The 25,423-nt window shown below is 40.0% G+C and overlaps 1 protein-coding gene and 1 non-coding gene across 3 annotated transcripts in view; both read left to right on the top strand.

Moving 5' to 3' along the window:
• The window catches only part of NDC1 (NDC1 transmembrane nucleoporin), a 69,588-nt gene extending 46,022 nt beyond the window's left edge, over positions 1-23,566 (top strand). The window contains exons 16-18 of one of the 2 annotated variants that reach the window (XM_030812996.1): positions 1,327-1,427; positions 15,963-16,123; positions 21,004-23,566. In XM_030812996.1, coding sequence (XP_030668856.1) covers positions 1,327-1,427; positions 15,963-16,123; positions 21,004-21,067 — 326 coding nt within the window. In that variant the 3' untranslated portion in view covers positions 21,068-23,566. The remainder of the gene's footprint in view (positions 1-1,326; positions 1,428-15,962; positions 16,124-21,003) is intronic. The other variant, XM_030812997.1, reaches the window with a different exon arrangement.
• On the top strand, positions 17,595-17,730 carry LOC115835307. Its single transcript, XR_004030295.1, has one exon. It is a non-coding gene; the product is annotated as a small nucleolar RNA SNORA58 (small nucleolar RNA).
• Positions 23,567-25,423: the final 1,857 nt, after the last annotated feature.

Here is a 25,423-nt window from a genome sequence, read left to right as displayed (position 1 = left end):
GGCGGAGGCAGGCGGATCACCTGAGGTCAGGAGTTCGAGACCAGCCTGGCCAGCACGGTGAAATCCCTTCTCTACTAAAATACAAAAATTAGCCGGGCATGCACCTGTAATCCCAGCTACTCAGGAGGATTGAGACCGGAGAATCGCTTGAACCCGGGAGGCAGAGGTTGCAGTGAGTCGATATCATGCCACTGCACTCCAGCCTGGGTAACAAATAGCACAACTCCATCTCAAAAAAAAAAAAAAAAACAAAACGTAGTCTTTTTGTTTGTTTGTTTGTTTGAAGAGATGGAGTCTTGCTGTGTCTCCCAAGCTGGAGTTCAATGGCATGATCATAGCTCACTGCAACATTGAACTCCTGGGCTTACGCAATCCTCCTCCCTCAGCCTCCTGAGTAGTTTGGACTACAGGTGCATGCCACCACGCCCAGCTAAGTTTTATATTTTTTATATAGAGACAGGGTCTTGCTATGTTGCCCAGGCTGTTGAGCCTGGATTCTTTTATCTCTTTCTCTACTTCAAAAAAGTGCAACAGATAGATTGTTTTTAACTTATGTTAACTTATGTTAAATATGAAAACTTAGTTGTTAAAGAGCTGTTTCTTTTCATCTTATAGATGCAGCCTTCTCAGGGCTTAAATGTTGCTCAGAGGCCTTTCCTGACCATTCTCTGAAAAGTATCCTCTTTTCAGAGAATACTGTATGCCCTTACCACATGTTTTTTTTTTTTTTTTTTTTTCCTGGCACATATCATTACCCAACACTATATTATTTTTAAAATTTTCTTCCTAATAGAATGTAAAGCCAGAGACTGTTATTTTATTCATAACTAATTCAATTGAGTACTTTTTGCAGTGCCTATTCCAATTTTTTTGCCCATTTTTCTATTGAATTGCTCCTCCCTTTATTTATGTATTTTTTTTTTTTTACTTTTTATTTTTGAGACAGTCCCACTCTGTTGCCCAGGCTGGAGTGCAGTGGTGTGATCTTGGCTAATTTCGACCTCTGCCTCCTGGGCTCAAGTAATCCTCCCACCTCAGCCTCCCGAGTAGCTGGGACTATAGCTTTGTGGCGCCACACCTGGCTAATTTTGTATTTTTTGTAGAGAAGGGGTTTCACCATGTTGCCCAGGCTCGTCTCGAACTCCTGGGCTCAAGCGATCTGCCTGCCTCAGCCTCCCAGAGTGCTAGGATTACAGGTGTGAGCCACTGTGCCCAGCCTTTATTTCTTTTTATATTCAGAATATTAATCCTTCCTAAAATAGATGTATTTCAAATAGTTTTGCCTAATTTTGATTCACTTTTAACCTTTTTTCTTTTTCCCTTGAGGTCTGTCGCACTTAGTAGCAGCATCATTTACAGAGGATAGGTTTGGAGTTGTCCAGACTACACTACCAGCTATCCTTAATACTTTGTTGACGCTGCAAGAGGTGAGAAATCCGTGGGTTGGGAGGGGTTAGAGGTCATCTTCCCCTCCCACCCAGTGCTTTGTTTGTTTCCTATATATCACATTTATCGAGTGACAAAACATGTTGGAAGTTAAAATAATGATACTTTTTCACCCTCAGGAGATTACAATCTAAAAAACAGAAAAGAGGCCGGTGTGGCTCATGCCTGTAATCCTAGCGCTTTGGGAGGCTGAGGCCGGAGGGTCGCTTGAGGTGGAGAGTTTGAGATCAGCCTAAGCAACATGGCAAGACTCGGTTTTTACAAAAAATAAAAAATTACCTGGCCATGGTGGTGTATGCTGGTCAGGAGTCTGAGGTGGGAGGATCATTGGAGCCAGGAGTTTGAGGCTGCAGTGAGCTACGATTTCACCACTGCACTGCAGCCTGGGTAACAGAGCGAGACCCTGTCTCTATTTTAAAAAACAAAACTAAAAGATAGTTTAGGAAGAGAAAACTTTTAATCTGCTTATAAAATTTTACAGAAACAGAAAAAGAAAGTATACTAAACCTGTAGGATATGCCTCTGGCATTAAACACATTGTTTAAAATACTAGACTTCTGTTCACTGACAAAAGGAAATCCTTATACAATTTGTAGCTACCGAAAGTGACCTGTGATTAAATGACCCATGCAGATAAGTGCCCTATTGGGTTGAGGCTCAAGAACTGAGGCCAGTAGATGCCTATCACCAGGCTTGATGGCTAGTTTTAACTAATAGGTTTTCTTGGTCCTAGACTTAAAGAAGGGCAAAAAATAAAACACAAGCTTTCTGCTTTGCAGTAGGCTTCTTTTTCTAACTTCATGGTACTTGGTACTTTTTATGTCACTTTATAATATTAGTTACATGTCACATGACAGCTATAAACACTAGGGGCTGGAGGCATTTAGAGATAGCATCTGGAGGCCAGGTGCAGTGGCTTGTACCTATAATCCCAACACTTTGGGAGGCTGAGGTGGGCAGATCGCCTGAGCTCAGGAGTTCAAGACCAGTCTGGGCAACATGGTAAAACCCTATCTCTACAAAAAAATAGAAAAATTAGCTGGGTGCAGTGGTGTGAGCCTGTAGTCCCAGCTACTCGGGAAGCTGAGGCAGGAGAATTGCTTGAACCCAGGAGGCGGAGGTTATAGTGAGTGGAGATCGTGCCACTGCACTCCAGCCTGGACCACAGAGCAAGACCTTGTCTCAAAAGTAAATAAATAAATAAATAAATAAAAATAGCATCTGGTGTATATAGTAGGTCTTCTGAAGGAAGTGGAATTGAACTAGGCTTAAATGATAACTGGTGCATCTTTTGGTCTTGGGAAACCATTTAAGATATGAAGAGAAGCCTGGGCAACATGATGAAACTCCGTCTCTACAAAAAAATTTTAAAAAATTAGCAGGGTGTGGTGGTGTGCACCTGTAGTCCCAGCTACTTATGAGGCTGACGGGGGAGAACCACTTGAAGTCAGGAGGTAGAGGTTGCAGTGAGCCAAAATTATGCCACTGCACTCCAGCCTGGGTGACAGAGTGAGACCCTGTCTCAAAAAAATAAAAGATAATGAAGAGAAAATATGCTTCTCCATTTCTTTCTTTAACACTCAATTCATTTTACTGATTAGAAAATCTTACCCATCAAAACCAGTGATTCTTTTGCTTTGAGCACTTTTTGTGAGTACCTTCTCATGTATGTTACTTGAGATGTGTGTGTCTGCGTGGATAGTTTTATTATTTGTACTCTTTCCCAAGTGCCATTTTGTAAATAAATAGTTTCCTAGTAATTCCCTGCAGCTTCCAGTATTTGGTTTATCTGACTGCACAATAGGATGACCATGATTTGGGCATATCTTTGATGGTCATAACATTATTTTTTGTCACTCTGGCAGTGTAGTTAAAATAACAATAATGGTACAGTGCTTATAGTCTAGAGTAATGTGATATTATTATTTGATCTTTATAACTATCTCGTGAAGTCAGCAAGGTGGAAGTGTTTTCGCCCTTTTTTAATAGATGAGGGAGGCTTAGTAGTGCAGCGACTTACCTCAGCTCTCACACACAATCTCCTAGGTGGCAGAGCTGGGACTAGAACCTAGTCTGATTGCAGGGCATTAGCAATGCAGTAGACCCTGGAAAAAGCTACAGATCCACATCCCTCCCCTGCTTTTTTTTTTTGAGACGGAGTCTTTGCCCTGTTACCCAGGCTGGAGTGCAGTGCAGTGGCGTGATCTCAGCTCTCTGCAACCTCCGTATCTCGGGTTCAAGTGATTCTCCTGCCTCAGCCTCCCAAGTAGCTGGGAGTACAGGTGCATGCCACTATGCCCAGCTGATTTATGTTTTTTTTTTTTTTTTTGAGTCGGAGTCTTGCTCTTTCTCCCGGGCTGGGGTGCAGTGGTGTGATCTCGGCTCACTGCAAGCTCCACCTCCCAGGTTCACACCATTCTCCTGCCTCAGCCTCCCGAGTAGCTGGGACTACAGGTGCCTGCCACCACGCCCGGCTAATTTTTGTATTTTTAGTAGAGATGGGGTTTCACCGTGTTAGCCAGGATGGTCTTGATCTCCTGACCTCGTGATCCACCCACCTCGGCCTCCCAAAGTGCTGGGATTATAGGCGTGAGCCACTGCGCCTGGCCTGATTTATGTATTTTTAGTAGAGATGGGGTTTCACCATGTTGGCCAAGCTGGTCTCAAACTCCTGACCTCAGGTAATCCACCTGCCTCGGCCTCCCAAAGTGTTGGGATTGGTACAGGCGTGAGCCACCGCGCCTGGCTTGATCCACATCCCTTATTCTTTCTTCAGAGAGAATGATTCTACCCTTAGAACTGTGGCTTTCAAACTTTTTGGACTGCGATCTGCAGTACATTTACATTAGACTCAGAATATAGTGTGTGTGTGTGTGTGTGTGTGTGTGTGTGTGTGTGTGTGTAGATAACAGAAATAAAGGATTCCAGTACTCACCTTTTACTATGTGTAGTGCATTTTAATATTTTTCATTCTGTTTCATTTTTTAAAATGCTGGTTAAAACTCACTGAATTGATTTCATAAAGATCACACCGCCTGCCCTAGGGATATTCTATACCAAAATTGCTCTGCTCTTACCTCCACCACCATCAGAATTTCTAGTTCTTCATAGTTGGTTAGAAGGAAAGCAATCTGTTTGATTATAGTCATTCATACCTTTGAGTAGGAAGATAGGAATTACAGATTTGTCAAAAGGTCAAGCCCTGTCTTTCTCTGTTTCATGCTACTATAACAGAATACCACAGACTAAGTAATTTATAACGAACAGAAACTTAATTTGGCTCATGGTCCTAGAGGCTGGGAAGTTCAAGATTGAGGGGCTGCATCTGGTAAGGGCATTCTTGCTGAATCGTAACATGGCAGAAGGGATCACCTGAACAAGAGAGAGCAAGAGATCGAATTCACAGCATTAAACCCCTCTATAATCTGCGTTAATTCATTATTGAGAGTGGAGTCCTCCTGACCTAAGCACCTCCTATTAGGCCCCACCTCTCAACACTGCTGCATTGGGGATTAAGTTTCCAGCACATACTTTTGGGTGACAAATTTAAGTCATAGCAGGCCCTATTTACTTAGAAACAGGGGAGTTGGAATGGAGAATTACTTTGGAGGGGCAGAGTAGAACGAGGCAAAGAAGCATATTTTTGGATGTTGAGAAAAGATGGAACAAAGAGAACAGGACCAGTGACCTGATACTTAGCTTCTCAGTAAAAAACTCCTCCTTATATGAGGCTTATAATGTCTGTTTTCCCTTAAGCCACATCATGGCCAACCTTTTGGTCATGCTCTGCCATCATCAGATTTTGCACACTGCCTCACAGTCTTTTTTTTTTCCACTCTACATCCTGAGGTTGGTTGTAATGAGTAATTCAGTCTGTGTGGGTAATCTGCCCCACACCCTGTCTGCATAATTCTTTGACTTCCTCCTCTTCACTACCCATTTGTATACCCTCTCAACCCACAGCTATCACCTAGGCCCAATTATCCCCTGAATACTGCACCGCCAGAGTTTGAAACTCCAGGATTCTACCCTGTAAGCTAGAGTCTTTAAATGTTTTTGTTCCAAAGATTCCTTTGGCAGTCTGTTGAAGCCCATGGACTTCTCAGAATCATGTTCTTAAATGCATAAAGTGCTTAGGATTAGAAAGGAAATCAGTTATATTGAAATTATCAAGATGTTAAATTTATGATATAGTAATATGTGGTTTTTAATTATTGCATTACATAACAAGATCTGTCAGTGAGTCCAATAACTTATTTTGAGGTAGGGATAAGATGAATGATATTTCAAGATAACTATAACAATCATATTGGGATATGGAGATATTGGTGATTTCTGTTGGTGACAAAGTCACAGGAACTGCTAATGCTGCTACGATTTGTTGCTTACATTCATAGTTGAAGGAAATGCTAGATTTTCATTAGATCTTAGTAAAGATAAATGTGTAATTCAAGTTTGTACCCCCTGAATTTTTCCCTTAGGTCTATGGACCCAATGTAAGAGCCCTTCTCCAGGCACAGCCCTTTCATGTCCTTGCTGCTTCTGTACAGTTTCTTTGATCCTACCAGGATTTCCAGTTACTTTTCCCCATGTTCTTTGTCTTTCAGCTTCCTCCTGACTACGTATATGCCTTTGTGTATGCAGTTTAGACCTTGTAGTCTATTATTTCAACCACTTTATTACCAATTCCTTCGACTCCTTTGTCCCCATGTCCTTGAGCTGCACACGTGTGGCAGTTCCACTACCCACCCATTCTCTTGCCGACCCTTCCTGCCTTGCTTCAGGATCTTGGCATTTTTGTCCTGAATTATTACATCCTCTTGCCCCTATGGACTCTCAACTGAGTTACTTCGTGCTCTGATTCCAGCCACTCTGCTATTCCCATGAGTCCTCTGCTCTTATAACTACCATAGACTATTCAGTCTCTGCCTCCCACCAAATATATCTTATTTTCTTAACTTGACTGTAACTGCACATGCTGCCTTTTGTTTTCCTTTTTTGTCTAGAACATATTTTTCTCCTTTGGTCTGGCTCTACTCTATAACTCCCCCCTCAACACTTTATTTGTCTTTACTGACTTTTATTGTCTCCTCTTCATATTAGCTAGAGTAGAGGTGGGGACTTTGTCTCGCCTCTATTCCCATCATCTGATATAGTACCTGGCAAATGACAGGCACTTATTAAATGCTTGTTGGGTGGCTGCTGGATTGCATCATTGCTGGTTCAGTGGACGAAGACTTCTGTTTTGGGGCTTAAATTTAGTGACAATTTTGATGCAATGAGTTGATTAAAATGCTCCCAAACCATCTTTTTGTTTTGAGAGGCAGGAATGTGATGTGACTCATATGATCCCTGTTATATATTTTTGGCTTTCTGTTCTTTGGTCTAGAAGGGATCAAAGTGAAGAGAGTAAGTTTAAGTATCTCTGTAATTTAAGGCAAGTTGTACATTACTGGCTTCTGGGTGTTACTAAGGAACAATTGTGTGGAACTGTTCTATCCTTTTGTTTTACTTTTCAGTATCAATAACATCAGCCATTTCACTGAATCATTAAAGGCAAAATGTGAAAGGGAAGGGGAGCCTTTCATTCTTCAAACTATTCAGAGGGCAAGGAGTAGAGTGATGGATATGCTAGCTAGCTCAGTGGTTTCAGCCAGTGGCCAGATCATCCTGGAGATCACTGTTATTATAAGGGACATATGTACTTTCATTTGAATGATTACCATTTCTCCAACATGCTTGCAGCTGTTTTCTCAGAGGTTTTTACATGCTGTTTTGGTTAATTAAAATACAAATTCATTTGAAAGCATTGCTGAGTTCGTAGTAGTTATTTCCTTTATCAGTGGATGGACAACAAGTATTATCCTCTGGAAGTCCACAGGATTTTATTGTTGTTTTTAAAAAGGGTGCTTACATACAAAATGTTAGGAACCAAAATGATATATTTTATAATTAAAATTTTTTGGCTAAGTGCGTCAGCTCATGCCTTTAATCCCAGAGTTTTGGGAGGCTGAGGAGGATAGCTTGAGGTCAGGAGTTCTAGACCAGCCAGGGCAACATAGTGAGACAGTGTCTATAAAAAAATTTTTAAAAATTAGCCAGGTGTGATGATGCTAGCTTATAGTTCCAGCTACTTGGGAGGCTGGGGCTGAAGGATCACTTAAGCTCAGGAGTTTGAGGCTGCAGTGAGCTATGTGACTGTACTCCAGGCTGGGCAACGGAGTGAGACCCTGTCTCTAAAAAAAAAAAAGAAAGAAAAAAAATTAAACTTAGTAAAATATACATAACATAAAAATTAACCTTTTTAATCTAATTTTTAGTGTATGGTTCTGTGATATTAAATATACTCACACTGTTATGCAGTCATCACCACCATCCATCTCCAGAACCTTTTCATCTTTAAAATATGTTTTACATTCTTTAGATAGCCTTGGTTTCTGTGGAAAGGCCGATGTCATCCTAATGAAGTTGATCAGCCCTATCTATTATATTTTTTGCCTCGTCATTTGAAGGTCAAATTTTGATATATTTGGAATATTGATGTTTACCTTTATGCCATTCACAGATCCATCCCTCCAGTAAGTATTTAATTATCAAGCAATTAGCATGTGATACGATACAGAATGGAAAAAGACAGGGTTCCTGCCATCCAGGAGCTTACAGGATGTAAAACAGATAATCATACAAAGAACTACAGTTGTAGTCAGTGCCACAGTGCCACTGTGCATAGAAATGCAGGATGAGGCTGGGCACGGTGGCTCACGCCTGTAATCCCAGGACTTTGGGAGGCTGAGGCAGGTGGATCACCTGAGGTCAGGAGTTTGAGACCAGCCTGGCCAACATGGTGAAACCCTATCTCTACTAAAAATACAAAAAATTAGCCGGGCGTGGTGGCAGACACCTGTAATCCCAGCTACTCGGGAGGCTGAGGTGGGAGAATCGCTTGAACCTGGGAGGCAGAGGTTGCGGTGAGCTGCGATTGTGCCGTGATTGTGCCATTGCTCTTCAGCCTGGGCAACAAGAGCAAAACTCCGTCTCAAAAAAAGAAAAAAAAGAAATGCAGGATGATCAGAGAACATATGACAGGTGAATCTGAGCTAGTCTTGCAAGTAGGGGATAGAGAGATGTGAGATAATTAATGGCTCCTGGAGAATGTAGGGGTTGGAAGGAGGAATGGGGGAAAGAAAGGAATATTCTTGAGGGCCAGAGCTGTGGATTTGAAGGCCCAGAGACCCTTGACCAACATTGTACCAGTCAGAGTCTATTCGTGGTTTCTGTAAAGTCCTGTGCTGTTTTACCTAACATTTGCGTAGTATTCCAAAAGAAATGCTTTAAAAATGTTGTTTGTAAAACCCTGTGAGGTTAAAAGAAGGCTTATTTTGCATGCTGAAGTCTCTTTCAGAAACTATTTTCTGTGTGAGTACAACTTATTCATGATTGTACCTAGTAAATGGTTGAGTTAAAACTGCAAACTAGGGTTTTGGACCCCAAGTCCTTTGCAGGCTACCCTTTAGATTACCTTTGGGAGAGCTTGGCAGAGTTTTGCATTTCTTAACCTCCTTTTTCACGATAGAATGGCAGTATGGCAGATGTGCTAAAGTGTGAGATATGGAGTCAGACTGACTTGTGTCTGAATTCCAGCTTCTACTATTTCCTAGTTGGAAAATAACATTTATTATATTTCTTCGAATCTAAGATGCCATTAATTGGAACATATACCTTCATTTCAGAAAGCATAAAATATATATAAAAAAAAGCAGCATATTATAGAACTAATATATATGGCAATCTCTAAACATCAGTTTTTATATCTGGAAGATGGGAGTGATGATAGTGGTAGCTAGCTACCTCATAGGGTTGTGAAGAATACATGAGATTATCTCTGTAAAGCCCTTGGCATGTGTGACCCATACTAGGTGCTTAGTAAATGTTAACTCTTACTACTTTGTTGTCATTATTCCTATGCTACATGACATTTTTTTTTTTTTTTTTGCGAGAGAGTCTTGCTCTATCACCCTGACTGGTCACTGCAACATCACACACTGGGCTTAAGTGATCTTTCCACCTCAGCCTCCCAAGTAGCTGGGACCACAGGCACGCACCACTATGCCCAACAATTTTTTTGTATTTTTAGTAGAGACAGGGTCTTGCCATGTTGCCCAGGCTGCTCTTGAACTCCTGAGCTCAAGTGATCTGCCTGCCTTGGTCTCCCAAAGTGTTGAGATTATAGGCGTGAGCCACTGCATCCAGCCACATGATAATTCTTATACAGGAGAAAAGATCTTTCAGATTAAAAGAAAGGTTAAAAAAAAGTATTGCTGTCAATACTGTTAGCAAGCAATCTAGCAGACATAGTGTCAGACGGATACCCAGTTTAAACTATTCATATATTATCATCATAATTTTTGTCATAGCTATATTATCACATACTATTGTCATTTAGTCATATTTTATTTCCCTGAGCTTCTATTTACTTAGTGTTTTAAGTCATTCATTTATTCTTTTTTTTTTTTTTTTTTTTTTTTTTTTTTTTCATAAAGAGACAGGGTCTCACTTTGTTGCCCAAGCTGGTCTCCAACTCCCAGGCTCAAGCGATCCTCCTGCCTTGGCCTCCCAAAGTGTTGGGATTACAGGCGTGAGCCACCATGCCTGGCCAAGTCATTTATTTTAAAAGGAAATTTTATGACTATTGTAAAGGAAATTGTATGATTATTGTAAAGGAAAACTAGTTCGACTTGCTACAAATAGAATATGGGTCTATAGTCCTTTATCTCAAATCTTACCATATATTTCAGAATTCAGATGTTTATTAATTTTAAAAATGTGACGTGTGTGTGTTTATATATGTATCATATACTATATTACATTCCTTTTGGTATCTGAGGTAGAATCCCCTTAATCGGATACATTAATGCTTTTCTCCGGTTAACTGAATATTCAGATTAAGTGGGGTAAAGTGGGATGAAGACTATAAATAGCCTGTGTCAGCACAGGTCATGTTTTACTGCCAGATGAGTCCAGGTCAGGTCAGCTTTTGCCACCAAAAGATTTACATCTTTTGTTACAATATCACATCGCTTTAAAAAAAAAAGATTCTCCGGGCACAGTGGCACACACATGTAATCCCAACACTTTGGAAGGCCAAGGCTGATGGATTGCTTGAGCTCCTGGTCAACATGGTGAAATCCCGTCTCCAACAACAGCAACAACAAAATTTAGGTGGGGAGGTGCACACGCCTATAGTCCCGGCTACTTGGGGGCTGAGCAGGGAGGATCGCTTGAGCCTGGGAGGTCAGAGCTCAGTGAGCTGTGATCACACCACTACACTCCAGCCTGGGCAACAGAGTGAGACTCTGTCTCAAAAAGAAAAAATAAGGTTACAGAAGCTTTTTGTTTTCAGTGCTTTTTGGATATCAGAATTGAGGATAAGGCAATTAAAGTGAGAAAAGTCAATGATTTTAAATTCTAGCTTGATACTCTTACTTGCTGAGGTCTCTGAACCTGAGGCCTGCTTATCTTTTGTTACAAATGTGGATAGTGTGAGATTAGTGAGAATTAGAGAGGTGTTAAGGACACATTTACTCTAAACTGAGATTTTCCTTCTTAATTTAACACTTATACCATTAGGGTGTGTTGGACCTAATTGATTTTTTGCATTTCTTTTTTGAGCATTTCTAACTATTTATAAAGATTGCTATTTTATGACCTTTATTCTTTCTTAGAGGTCTTTTAGAGAACAAAGAGAGCAGTTACTTATTTAAAAAAATTCAACAAGGTTGGACGTGATGGCTCACATTTGTAATGCCAGCACTTTGAGAGGCTGAGGTGGGAGGATTGCCTGAAGCCAGGAGTTCAAGACCAGCTTGGTCAAGAAAGCCGAGATCCTGTCTCTATAAAAAGTTTAAAAAAAATCAGCTGGGTGCTGTGGTGTGCACCTGTAGCCTCTAATAGTGAGGAGGCTGAGACAGGAGGATTGCTTGAGTTTGAGACCACAGTGAGGTATGATTGCACTGCTGCACTCCAGCCTGGGCAACAGAGTGAGACCCTGTCTCTAAAAAAAAAAAAAATTCAACAAAATTTATTCTCTTGCAATTATCCATGTAGGTCTGTTGGGCCCTTTTAAAATCTAAGGTATATTATAGATCTAGTGATTGTACATTTTCACTATCTTGTAACGATTTGCTATCGATTATCCTAGGAATTATTTTATCATTACTCATTAGTTATTCTTGTGTTGTAAAAAAGACTAATATGAAAACAGAATAATGATAAAATCATGTAGTATTGCATGATTTTTCATGAAAAGCTATATAAAAAGTCTAGACACACATCTTTGTAGTCTTTTTTAAAGTTTTCATTGAATACAATTGATAATTCATAATTTTTAAATTTTCTGTCCACATGGTAAAGGGAAGAAAATTGCCAATATGTTAAAAACAATTACTGAGACACATTGGAAGACAAATGCAGAGAGACAGCAGCACTCTAGACCAGTTCTGTCCAATAGAAATAAAATGCAGTCATCTATGTAATCTTATATTTTCTGATAGATACATTAACAAAATACAGGTGAAATTAATAGTACAGTTTATTTAACCAGTATTTAAGGTAGTATCATTTTATCATGTAATGAAGATAAAATTACTAATGAGATCTTTTATATCCATTTTTACGTGCTAATTCTTGGAAATCTGGTGTTTGTTTTTCACTTTGTAGCATATCTCAATTCAGACCCGCCACATTTCAGGTGCTCAGTAGCTACATGTGGCTAGTGGCTGCCATATCGGACAGCGCAGCTCTAGACTTTAATGTTGATGGTGAAATTGATCATATAAGAGGAATTTCAGGACCGGGCATGGTAGCTCACACCTGTAATCCCAGCACTTTGGGAAACCGGGGAAGGCAGATCACTTGAGGTCAGGAGTTTGAGACCAGCCTGGCCAACATGGTGAGACCCTGTCTCTACTAAAAATAGCAATAAATTAGCTGGGCATGGTGGTGCATGCCTGTAATCCTAGCTACTAGGGAGGCTGAGGTGGGAGGATCGCTTGAACCAGGGAGGCAGAGGTTGCAGTGTGCTGAGATCGTGCCACTGCACTCCAGCCAGGATGACAGAGTGAGACTCCGTCTCAAAAAAAAAAAAAGGAATTTCAGACTGTGAACCTTCAGTTGATGATATTCTAGATATGTTTTCCTGAAACTCAAGGATTATAGAACAATATGTTTTTAAGGAGAGCAAGGAAATATATGTGGTATCCTTATCTAGTAAGTCATTCAACAGGAAAGACTTCATCCCACAGTATTTTATAATAAAAACTTAAATCTTTCATTTTGCTAAGAGTACACATGACCAGTGTTCCTTCATTTTCTGTTGTATTTATGCACCAAAATTTGCTTTATACAGTTTGTAAGGGGATAAATGCTGAAAGTAGGTGTGTGTATACAAAGATAAGAAGGCAATAGGTGATGTCAAAGAAAAAAAGCCATTGGAATTGATCATTTGAATTTGTATTTATAAACCTAAGAATGAAAATGTTTTGCAGCCAGGTGCGGTGGCTCACGCCTGTAATCCTAGCACTTTGGGAGGCTGAGGCGGGCGGATCACTTGAGGTCAGAAGTTCAAAACCAGCCTGGCCAATATGGTGAAACCCTCCCTCTACTAAAAATACGAAAAAATTAGCTGGGCGTGGTGGCGGGCACCTGTAATCCCAGCTACTTGGAAGGTTGAGGCAGGAGAATCGCTTGAACCTTGGAGGCAGAGGTTGCAGTGAGCCGAGATCACACTACTGTACTCCAGCCTGGGTGACAGAGTGATACTCTGTCTCAAAAATAAAAAGAAAAAGAAAATGTTTTGCAATTAAGGTGCAAAGAAAATGGCTGTACTTTCTTCAGCAAAATTATGAGTTGTCAAAAGTTTTTTAAGGTACTGCATTTTGATGGTGCAAATGCAAGAAAAAGAACCAGAAGTATTGATGAGCTAGAACCTATTAGAGATACAGCTTAAATTTGGAGTTAGTATTTACAAGATGGACGTATTCCAGATTTATGCATAATAACTGGTGAACAGCTAGTGGCATTCAAAGGACATTGCTCATTTCAGGTGTGTATACCTTCAAAACCTAGAAAATAATAAAAATTTGGATTTGCCACGTTTATATTCTTATTTTCATTTTTATTTTATTTATTTATTTTTTTAGAGACAGGGTGTTGCTCTGTTGCCCAGGCTAGAGTACAGTGGCATGATCATGGTTCACTGTAACCTTGAACTCTTGGGCTCAAGTAATCCTCCCACCCACCTCAGTCTCTCAAGTAGTTGTGACTACAGGTATTGGACCACATCCAGTTAATTTTTAAATTGTAGTGACAGAGTCTTTCTATGTTGCCCAGGCTGGTCTAGAACTCCTGGCTTCAAGCAGTCCTCCTGCCTCAGCCTCCCAAAGTGCTGGGATTACAAGTGTGAGCCATTGTGCCTGGCCTTCTTATTTAAAGTTTTATGATGTTATTTTACATTACCTTGTCATCTGTAAATTGTTTGTAAGATGATTTTAGACTACAAAAAATATAAAGTGTTCATAGGACCCAGGCGGTAATGATGATGATGATTTTTCCTGGTATACTGAGGGTTAATCAGGACATTTGCAGGAAAATTGAAAAGAATATAACTTTTGCATTATGATGGAACAAGATTTGATGCATTTGTTCAGTCTACCATGATAACTCTGAGTCCAATCATTTATTTTTTCAACTATCACTTTTAAAAGTGTTTCCCAAGACTGGAACATGCTTGAGATAATTTTAGGTAGTAGTTGAAATTCAGTGAAATACTTAAATAACAGTAAATTCAGTGAAATTCAGTGAAATATTAAATAACACTAAAGTGACCGTGGCAGACTGAACACATGCATCAAATTTTGTTCCTTCCCCAAAACTCTACTAAACTATAGAAAAGGTATTTTATAATACATAAATCCATAAACAGGAGAGGACATAACAGCAACAAAACTTTCAAAGCTGGAAAGCAGATGGTTGAGATAGCTAACTTAGCAGATTCCAGAGGTAGATTTCAAATTGGAGGTGGGAGAAGCACCAAGTAGCTCTAGAACCAAGGGTGAAGGGACAGGTACCCAAAATAAAGAGGTTTGGGTGAGAGCTGTTTGAAAATTAGTTAGATCCCTAGATCCTATGCTGTGGGGTAATTGCTCCTCCTCCACTGTAGTCTGAGGTTTATCCTTTAAGAGAGAGTAGAACACCCAGTCTGGGGGAGTTGTGGGTGCTGTACTAAAGGAGAGGGATGAGTTCAAAAGCCCTGGTGTCCACTTGGCTTCAGAACACTGGGGCAGGCCCTATAGTCAGGATACTAGAAGACTTTTCTTTGGGCACTCTGACCAGTCCAAGAAGAAAGACCTAAAGTGACTGAGTTGAAGGTTCACCCCCCAGAAGTCCCTGCAGATGACCCACTGTGAAGAGCCGCTTGTCTGTAATCCCCAGTCATGCACTTAGAATTGGTGCTCAGCTCTTTAGCAGGTCCCACTTGCATTTGTGAATGAGGATCACTAGATTTCTGAGGAAAGTCTCTCATGCAGAAGTTGGAGACTAAAGGGAGCAAAGGGGGAAAATCAGCTTGGAAGAAACTAAAAAACAAAAAAGCTGTCATCAGAATCCTCAGAAATAAGAAAGGACATTGCATCTTAGAAACAAAAATAGGATGCTAAAATTAAAAAGAACAGATGATGTTAAAGAGCTCTTGAAATTAAGAACATGATGGCAAAAATAATTTTAATTATTTTTGTTTTCAGTTCTTTTGATGGTTACATTCATAACTGTAAATAGTATGCTTATACCGTTGTATCTTGTCAGTTTATTTTTCCATGGGGACCTCATGATGTAACAGTATCACCTGTCATTGCTCATAAATGCCTTATCTGAATTGAAAAGGCAGATAAACTAATGAATAACCATTTCTGTAAAGTATAAAGTTTTGGTCTTTTTTTTTTTGCTGAGGTCTTTTAATAAAGCTCCTCCTGCCCGTCACATCATAAGCAGAGTAGGACATCAGTGTTTGACTTCAAGCTTTGCATTTTCAAGGATATTGAATGATAGCTTCATTTCCAAGGGCAAGTCTGGATTTTTGGGGGGCCTGGTAACTGTCATAGTAGCTCAGCCTCCCTATTGCATTGTTTATGAAACTATTTTGACTGTGATCTACAATAAGAAATGTGTTACAGCATATCTATAGATATGTGTATATCTCTCTGTATATATCCATTTGTATCTATCTCAAATCTTAATTCTTTGGACTAAAGTGACTTTTTTTTTATTTTTAATTTAATTTAACTTAATTTTTTTTGAGATAGGATCTCTGTCGCCCAGTCTGGAGTACAGTGGAACTCCTGGGCTCAAGCAGTCCTCCGACCTTGTCCTTCCAAAGTGTTGGGACTACACATGTGAGCCACAGCACCTGGCCTAAGGTGGCTTTCTTTATAATCTAAACTGATGTGTTTTCTTTCTTGGTGTAGGCAGTTGACAAGTTCTTTAAGCTTCCTCATGCTTCCAGTAAACCACCCCGGATTTCAGGAAGCCTTGTGGACACTTCATATAAAACATTAAGATTTGCATTCAGAGCATCACTAAAAACTGCCATCTATCGAATAACTACTACATTTGGTGAACATCTGAAGTAAGTTTACCTGTTTTGATCCATGGTGATACCTATTCTGGGGAGCTTTCCTTAGAAATAGGTGTGGGAATGATAAGGCTCATGTGTTGAAAGTGTTCTTTTGGGACCTTGATGATTCTCACTGTGAACTTACAGCTTGGATGTGGACTTTATATTTTAAAATTTGGCTCATCATAAAGCTTTGGGGATTTCTTTCAAATGGACAAAAGAAGACAGAAAGTTATAAATGCAGCAAATTTAATTATATGTATATTTTAAAATTACCAAAAGATCCTTAAGGGAGAAAAAAAGAGCAGAAAACCCGAGTACCTTTCCAGAAAAGCATATTAAAACTAATTCTCTTGTTATATCTTGGTCAGCAAACTGAAGACTTGGGGTGAGCAAAGTATTCCAGAAATGAATCCCTGATGCTTTGTGATTCATGCTGGAAAAACACCGACAGATCACAACACCTTGAGAAACAGAACCAGAGAGAAAACCACAAATGCCAAGCCTGTTTATATTTAGTTTTATTGATGTTTACTGCTTTCCTCTTGTGAAATGATCTAGCTAGGCAGGATGAGGGATACTAGCTTAGTAACTAAACTATATTTATATTTATCACAATTATAAATGAACTTTAGAAGACATGAGAGATTGCTCTGCTGTTTTTGTATGCAATCAATGAATAGTTTAAGACTTCCAATTTAAATTAAAGTTAAACAAAGTTAAAAATTCAATTTGTCAGCCACCCTAGCCACATTTGAAGTACTTAATAACTACATGTATTTAGTAGCTACTGTATTGGACAACAGAAGTATAAAATCTTTCCCTAATTCTAGAAAATTTTATCAGATAGTGCTATTCTAGACAATACACTTAGAACTTTGTGTTTTTTCATTTACTCTTTTCAAAGACCCTGTAAAGTGTAGAAATTATCATAATTGTACAGATACGAAAACTGAGGCATAGAGATGTTAAAACTTGCCTGATAGCACATGTGTATTAAACATGAACCTGAAATAATCAAGTCTTTCTTTCTCTTAAAAATCTTTAATTTTTTTTTTTTTTTTTTTTGAGACGGAGTCTCGCTCTGTCACCCAGGCTGGAGTGCAGTGGCGCGATCTCGGCTCACTGCAAGCTCCGCCTCCCGGGTTCACGCCATTCTCCTGCCTCAGCCTCTCCGAGTAGCTGGGACTACAGGCACCTGCCACCACGCCCGGCCAATTTTTTGTATTTTTAGTAGAGACGGGGTTTCACCGTGGTCTCGATCTCCTGACCTCGTGATCCGCCCGCCTCGGCCTCCCAAAGTGCTGGGATTACAAGCGTGAGCCACCGCGCCCGGCCTAAAAATCTTTAATCTTTCTATCTACAACACTAGACTGCCTCCAAGATATAAATTAATATGTAGGACACATTCAGAAAATACTGATGAATTTAGAGAATGAAATAGATATGACGTATATTAATGATAGAACAAAAGCAAGGAGAAGGGCATACCCGTAGACCTTGCCTGACTGTGCTCATGGCCAGGCCGGGGGGACATTGTATGCGAGATTAATTTGAAGTTCCTGCCAGCTTTAGCCAGCTTAATCAGTGGCCGGATAAATAGCAGGACTGTAACATTCCCCTGGGGGAAAAAAGGCAAGAAGAAAAGGGGAGCATAGGGATTTAGATAAGAAAGTGATATAGGCTAAGCACAGTGGTCCATGCCTATAAGGATGTTATCCCAGCACTTTGGGGGCCGAGGTGGGCGGATCACCTCAGGTCAGGAGTTTGAGCTCAGCCTGGCCAACATGGTGAAACCCCGTCTCTACCAAAAATACAAAAATTAGCTGGGCGTAGTGGTGCTCACCTGAAATCCCAGCTACTCGGGAGGCTGAGGCATGAGAATCGCTTGCACCCAGGAGGCGGAGGTTGCAGTGAGCCGAGATCGTGCCACTGTACTCCAGCCTGGGCAACAGAGCGAGACTCTGTCTCAAATCAAAAAAAAAAAAGAGAGGCCGGGCGCGGTGGCTCAAGCCTGTAATCCCAGCACTTTGGGAGGCTGAGGTGGGTGGATCACGAGGTCAGGAGATCGAGACCATCCTGGCTAACACGGTGAAACCCCATCTCTACTAAAAATACAAAAAATTAGCCGGGCGTGTTGGCGGGCGCCTGTAGTCCCAGCTACTCGGGAGGCTAAGGCAGGAGAATGGCGTGAACCCGGGAGGCGGAGCTTGCAGTGAGCGGAGATCCCGCCACTGCACTCCAGCCTGGGGGACAGAGCAAGACTCCGTCTCAAAAAAAAAAAAAAAAAAAGAGAGATATAGATGACTGATTAAAAATTATGAGAATGGATTATGAGAATGGGCCGGGTGCAGTGGCTTGCGGCTGTAATCCCAGCACTTTGGGAGGCCAAGGTGGGTGGATCATCTTAGGTCAGGAGTTTGAGACCAGCCTGGCCAACATGGTGAAACCCCTTCTTTACTAAAAATACAAAAATTAGCTGGGCATGGTGGCAGGCAACTATAATCTCAGCTACTCCAGAAGCTGACGCAGAAGAATCACTTGAACCTGGGAAGTGGAGGTTGCAGTGAGCCAATACTGCATCACTGCACTCTAGCCTGGGCGACAGAGCAAGACCCTGCCTCAGAGATAAATAAATAAATACATAAATTAATAAAAATTGTGAGAATGAAATTCCGCCTTAGTTTCTTTTCTCTGTAAAGAGCCATATTTTAGCGAGATGCTGCCTCAAAAATAAATAAATACGTAAATAAAATAAAATAAAAATTGTGAGAATGAAATTCCACCTTAGTTTCTTTTCTCTGAAGAGAGCAATATTTTATATATGCGCCAAAGTTGATAAAATCAGTGGAGGCTGTTTGTACAAATGTAGGACAGTATCGTATAGTGGAAAGAATGCTAGATCTGGAGTTAAAATATCTGGATTTCTGTCTGCATCATTGGCTATCTGTGATTGTGAGCAAGTTTCCTAGTGTTTTAAGTAACTCACCCAAGATTATGCAAGTAGTGAGTTGCAGAACCAGGATTCAGATGCAAATCTTTCTAACCCTAGGGTTCTATCTATAGTGTCTATACTCCTAACCTAGACTGTGGTGTTTCCCCCAACTTCTGGATCTTTCTGATACAGTTTTTGTCCCCATGAAAGGGAACGTTCTCACACCCACTTGGTTTCATTTGTTGTTAGTAAAGATAAAATGGGATCATACATAGGTAAAGCCCACTGTGCAGTATACATTATCATGATACTTATTATTACTGTATAATATCTGATTATTCACTATTCAAAGCTCTGCCTCTGAGAACTAGGTATAAATGAAGTTAGCTCTTGAGCTCTGAAAATCAGCTAACAAACACAGCCCACTCATTGGAGACATTCATTCAACACTGTTTACTCATTTTTTAAAAGATAAATTGTATTGTGTATATTTGAGGTTTATAACATATGGGATTTATATATAAATAGTAAAGTGTTTACTGTAGTGAAGTAAATTAACATGTCTGTCATCTCACATAGTTACTTTCTTGTGTGTATGTCAAGGGCAGCTAAAATCTGCTTATTTAACAAAAATACCTAGTACAATACAATTTTGTTAGCCATAGTCCTCATGTTATACATTAGGTCTCTAGACTTGTTCATCCTACATATGTGCAACTTTCTATCCTTTGACATACATCTCCCCATTCCCTGCCACCTCCCATTTACTCCTAATTTAGGCTAATTTAATTCTGGTTTTCCAGCCTATGAGTCAGGGTCTTGCTCTGTTGCCCAGGCTGGAGTGCAGTGACAAGATCGTAGCATAGTTCACTGCAGCCTCAAACTCCTGAGCTCAAGCAGTTCTCCTGCCTCAGGCCTCTCAAAATGTTGGGATTACAGGTGTGAGCCACCATGCCTGGCCAATATCAAAATTTATTTGAGGGGCAGAGATTGCTACTAGAGTCAGGAGTACTAACAGCAAATTGTAAGGGACACTTTACTACCTGCTAGCAGAGAGAAATGTCATGGGAAAGCCACAGATTTGGTGTTTGAGAGAGTTCCAGAGCCATTAAGTTAGACAAGACAGCCTCATTAGCACCTAGAGGGCATCTTTTTACAGTAAAATACTTGAAATGGTTCAATTGGAGGTACATGGTTCAAGAAAGCAAAGATGTCTATAAGACATCTTAGGGCAATTCATAACAAAATTATTAAAATAAGACTGTCTTGGCACTTTAAAAAGCGGTGACCTATTCAAGAACTAGAAAACCGGAATCTTTCATTATATTCAATTTTTGCCCAGAATTTTAAGAGGAAGTATTTTACTAGTTTCAGTATATATTTGCCCTAATTTTGTCAAGGTAATATATTTTCGTGATGGTGAGGGTGGAGAGAGAACTCAGTGTTCCCATCCAAAGCATAACTTATGTTCAAAGGGAGAAGTAAATCTAAACCACCGAGCTGTTACCTTTGGAAACAATTAATGGAGTCTATTGTGTTTTAACCAAACATTTTAGTTTAAAGGATTTTGTATTAAAGGCAATTCAGATACTCCACAACTCAAAGATAATGTTGGAATCTGGTTTAAATAAAATAATAAAATCCAGAAAATCTACTACAAGGCCTGGAACTCCGCACAGCAGGTTCCATAGCAGAGCAGGTTAAAGTCAATGCCTTCGCTTGTCAGTCTTAATTTGTTTGGTCTTTTAGAAGATAGAAGCATGCCATTGCTGAATGCAAGCCCTCCTTTTCATTAGATTAAAAAGAGTTTTCATCCAGCTTTTTCAGAAATACTAAATAAGTGAAGACTTCTATTCATTTTTAATTGTTTTGAAAAATATTGACTCTCTGCTCTGTGGTTCACTTAATATGCTTAATGTAAAATAAAGCTTATGCTTTGAATTTATGTTTCATTTAGTGCTGTGCAAGCATCTGCAGAACATCAGAAAAGACTTCAACAGTTCTTGGAGTTCAAAGAATAGTTAAGTAATATAAACTGTGTTCATTACACTGCTGATACAACTACAGATGGGACAGTAAATGTTCAGCATTCTTGGATCAGAAGAAAACGGACTAATTAGATGCTTCCTTTGTCGTGGTGGTTGCTTTGAAAACTATACTTTAATGGGAGAAATCATGGTAAGAAATTCTCAACAGCATAACTGAAAACTGCCTTTTCTGTACCGATTGCTTTTTGTGTGTGTGGTATAATAAAATCTTTATTCAATTTTACAGAAGCATTGATGGCAGTCGAAATGTCTGTAGCTCATATAACTTAATAATAATAACTAAAAAACTTTTAGAACTTACTTTTGAAAAGAGGGAAGCCAGTTCTGAAATGAGTGTAGGTTGACTTCATAGTCTTCTTAATTAAGAGTTTAGCTCTTTGTAAACTCACAATACATAAACTTTTTAAGTGTAGTTTCATTTACTGAAGGATAAAGATGGTAACAATGCAGCAATATTCACAAAAAATATTGTCTAAAGGACATATTTTGTTAATCTGTTAGGTTGGGTTTTTGTTTCCAGGGACAAATTAAATTTGTATGATTACCCAAAAAAGGGTCTCAGTTTACAGATGCTAACTCTATATAAAGGAATGCGGAAAAACTCAGTTCTTAAGTTACAAGATTAAAAATTCACATTTGGTCTTTAAGAAACAATTGACTGACATGTATGAATTTATTTTGTATCATACTGGTAAACACAAAGTATTAATGTATGGGTATTTTCCCAGCTAGTTTTGCTTTCTTTTTCTGGAGCAAAACATTAAGTGATTGCAGAGTTTTTCAAGCAAGAGAAAAAGGTTTGCAAAAAAACCCAGGAAATGTTCCCTTTTTTCCCCACCATTCGTCTTCATTAGATCAAATTCTGTGAAACTTGTCTGGTCTGTCAAAGGGAGCAGCCTCTGTAGTGTTAAATGGCTAATTAAAAGAGGAGGATCTTTATAGCCACAAACAACTTAGTCATCAAATAGCAAGTGAAACCAAAACGTCAGAGGGATTACTGTACTTGGAAGTATGTTGTGTGTCCCTAATGTGAACGAAGTATTGTTAGAATTTATTAGATCAGCTTCTTTGGAGATCAAAGATTGGAAATCCTAGTCATAGATATTCACTGGACTGGCTTTGGACTGAAATGCTCCTTGGTAATTCTTTTCCTATTGTCTTTTCCTTCTAGTGTCCCAAAATATTTTCTTTACAGTCAGCACAGTACTGTATATGAATCTTTAATGTGGTATCATATATGTCTACTTTTGTCTGATTCATTGATGTATTATATCTTTATAATTGAATATTTTAGCTCCCGGTCCTGTTGCCCCTTCAACCAGTACATGCCAAAATGGGTGCTACTGGCCTTGAGCGTATCACTGTGGGACAGTTCCCCGATTGTCAAGTGTTTAGATATGTAGGCTATTGCCATTTGTTTTTTTGTTTTTGGTTTTGCTTTGTGTCTGAAGCTGAATTGATTTCTTTTTCTGAATGTGAAAGTTGAATTTCAGATGTAGTTGTTTCTTACAGATGGCCAAGACAGAAAATTGTGGCTAGGTTGACTGAGAGTTGTTGTCTTCCATGTATTAACACAATTAAGCTTTTTATATTCCACTCTCTGTGCTGACCCTGGCTGAGGCATTTTGGGAGACAAGGACTCTGAATCTTCTGCTTCCATTAAAGAAGAACTGTGATATTCAACCCATTGGATTTCTGAGAATAAAGATAGGATGATTCTTTGAACTTTGACTTACTTGTATAAAATGTCCAGCTAGGTTTAGGTTTTTGCCATTTCCTATATACTTTGGGTAAACCTACATTTGATGAGCAATGTGAATGTTTCTGAGAATGTTCATTCCTGTTTTCTCTCAAGAGAATGTGCCGTGTACTAAATACAGGCCTCATAGTGTCTGCCTGTTGAAGATCTGGAAACTGCCTCCCCAGATTTGTATTGTATTTGGTAGGTAAGGGGGTCAGTTTCTTTTCTCATGGTGTGTTGATAATCTACACACCATCTGTTGGAACTAGGGTGTTATTATGGGGAGCTCCTCCTGTGGACTAGGAGGAGGACCTTAGGGAGGCCAAGAGGAGAGAAGCATTTCCTTTGATGAAGTCACATCCTGTCTATGAGCCCACTAATGCTGTAACATTGGCCTGAAGGAGAGTGTTCTTTAAAAGCCTTTCTCGGCTGTCAGTATAAAAACATGATGGTATCAGCTCTTAGCATGTTTGCTTGACCCTTATGGAAGGTATAAATCCACAGAACTTCTTTCCCAGAGAACTGGGAAATTGTCCTAGAAATAAACCTTGTACAGTTGAGTGGACATGGATAAGCAACAATTTGTTACTTTGCAGGATTTGTTCCTTGGTAATTGTTTGGTGTGTCATCCTGTAAATATTCATGATAGTCTGTTTATATCCTTTTGTATATCGCTGATACTGGATTGGGTAGAAAAATAAATTGGCAATTTTAAAAAATGGAACAATTAATTGAAATATGTGTGTCTGTAAAAGGTCAATTATTTAATTTCTGGACGGGGTGGTGGTGATGTTTCCTGAATCATTTCAATTTAGTCTCAGATGCTTATAAAACCTGAAAGAGTTGAACTTCTTGAGAAGTCAGCTTTTGCCCTTAACCTAGACTGATTCAGTGGGTTTCATGGTAACTCTAAGGAGCCTGAATTCAGAAAGTCTCATTCTTTGTTGTCTTGGCTGACAAAACTAAACAAAGGGTGGAGGTGCTGAAAGCCATCCCTTAACAGAAGTTTCTTTTCTTGCCAAAATAGTGTTTCCAAACGGATCGTATTCCCCTAGGCTAACAGTTACGTCTGTCAGCGTTACTTAAATTAATCTGAACTTCACCTCTAGGTAGTTAAGGTACCTCAAATTCCCTCTAGCTCTCCTAACCCATAGTTACCTTTCTTTACAACCAAATAGCTTAAAACAAAGATGGCTTTCATTCATCAGTTAACAATCCAGCTATGCTTAGCAAGCTGCTGACCATTTTTAAATAAGCAAAATCTTTATTGTTTTGAGGGGCAAGAAAGGGGATGGATAAACACATACCTCTAAGCCGCCTTGGCACAAGTTGCTGTCGTGATGGGCAAGTTGATGTGGAATCAGCTGATCATTCACAAACATTCACTGAGTGTCTCTTATGGCACAACAATTAGAAATAAACTGAACAAGACAGCCCCTGCTCTCAAGGAGTTTATAATCTAATGGGGTATTTGAAACCCACTGTGCATCGGAATCACCAGGGGGGCTTAGTAGCTATGTAGAATCTGGGCTCCACGACAGTGCAGATTTTGCTTCAAGAGGTCTCAGCTGGTTCCCAAGAGATGTAATTTTTAATAAAAGTCTAAGCAGAATCACATTTTGAGAAGGGTTTATTCTAGATCATACTTTAGCATGTATCAGAATCTCTTGAGGAGCTTATTAAAACAGATTTACTGGCCCCACCTCCAGAGTTTCTTTTCCTTCCTTCCATCCTTCCACAGGGTCTTTTTCTGTGTCACCCAGGCTGGAGTGCAGTGACATGATCCTGGCCCTCTGTAGCCTTGACCTCTCAGGCTCAAGCAATCCTCCCACTTCAGCCTCCCAAGTAGCTAGGATCATAGTACACACTGCCACGTCTGGCCATATTCTCTATTTTTTGTAGACACAAGGTCCCACTATTGCCCAGGCTGGTATCAAACTCCTGTGCTTAAGCAATCCACCCACCTCAGCCTCCCAAAATGCTGGGATTATAGGTGTGAGCCATGGCACCCAGCCTAGAGTTTCTGATTCAGTAAGTCTAGGGTAGGGCCCAATAATTTGCATTTCTAACACATCACCAGGTGATGCTGATGCTGCTAGTCCTGAGACCATACTTTGAGAACCACTGTTCTAGTGGATTGCTAATGTGTTCTCTCAGATGAGTGTCTGAAGCAATATGAACTATCATTCGCTGTAGAGTTCTTCCATCTGATTCAGTTATTGAAAAGCTTGAAGAGTACAGTTAAATCTCTAGGTAATGCAGGAATGCTGAGCAATGTTCAGGTGTTCAGATACTTATCTTTTTTTTTTTTTTTTTTTTTTTGAGACGGAGTCTCGCTCTGTCGCCCAGGCTGGAGTGCAGTGGCGCAATCTCGGCTCACTGCAAGTTCCGCCTCCCGGGTTCACGCCATTCTCCTGCCTCAGCCCCTCCGAGTAGCTGGGACTACAGGCGCCCGCCACCACGCCCGGCTAATTTTTTGTATTTTTAGTAGAGACGGGGTTTCACCGTGGTCTCGATCTCCTGACCTCGTGATCCGCCCGCGTCGGCCTCCCAAAGTGCTGGGATTACAAGCGTGAGCCACCGCGCCT

This window comes from Nomascus leucogenys, chromosome 5 (genome assembly GCF_006542625.1).
Source record: "Nomascus leucogenys isolate Asia chromosome 5, Asia_NLE_v1, whole genome shotgun sequence".
NCBI lineage: Eukaryota > Metazoa > Chordata > Mammalia > Primates > Hylobatidae > Nomascus > Nomascus leucogenys.
Note: the sequence above shows the minus strand (reverse complement) of the source record. Positions and strands in the feature narration are given on the sequence as shown.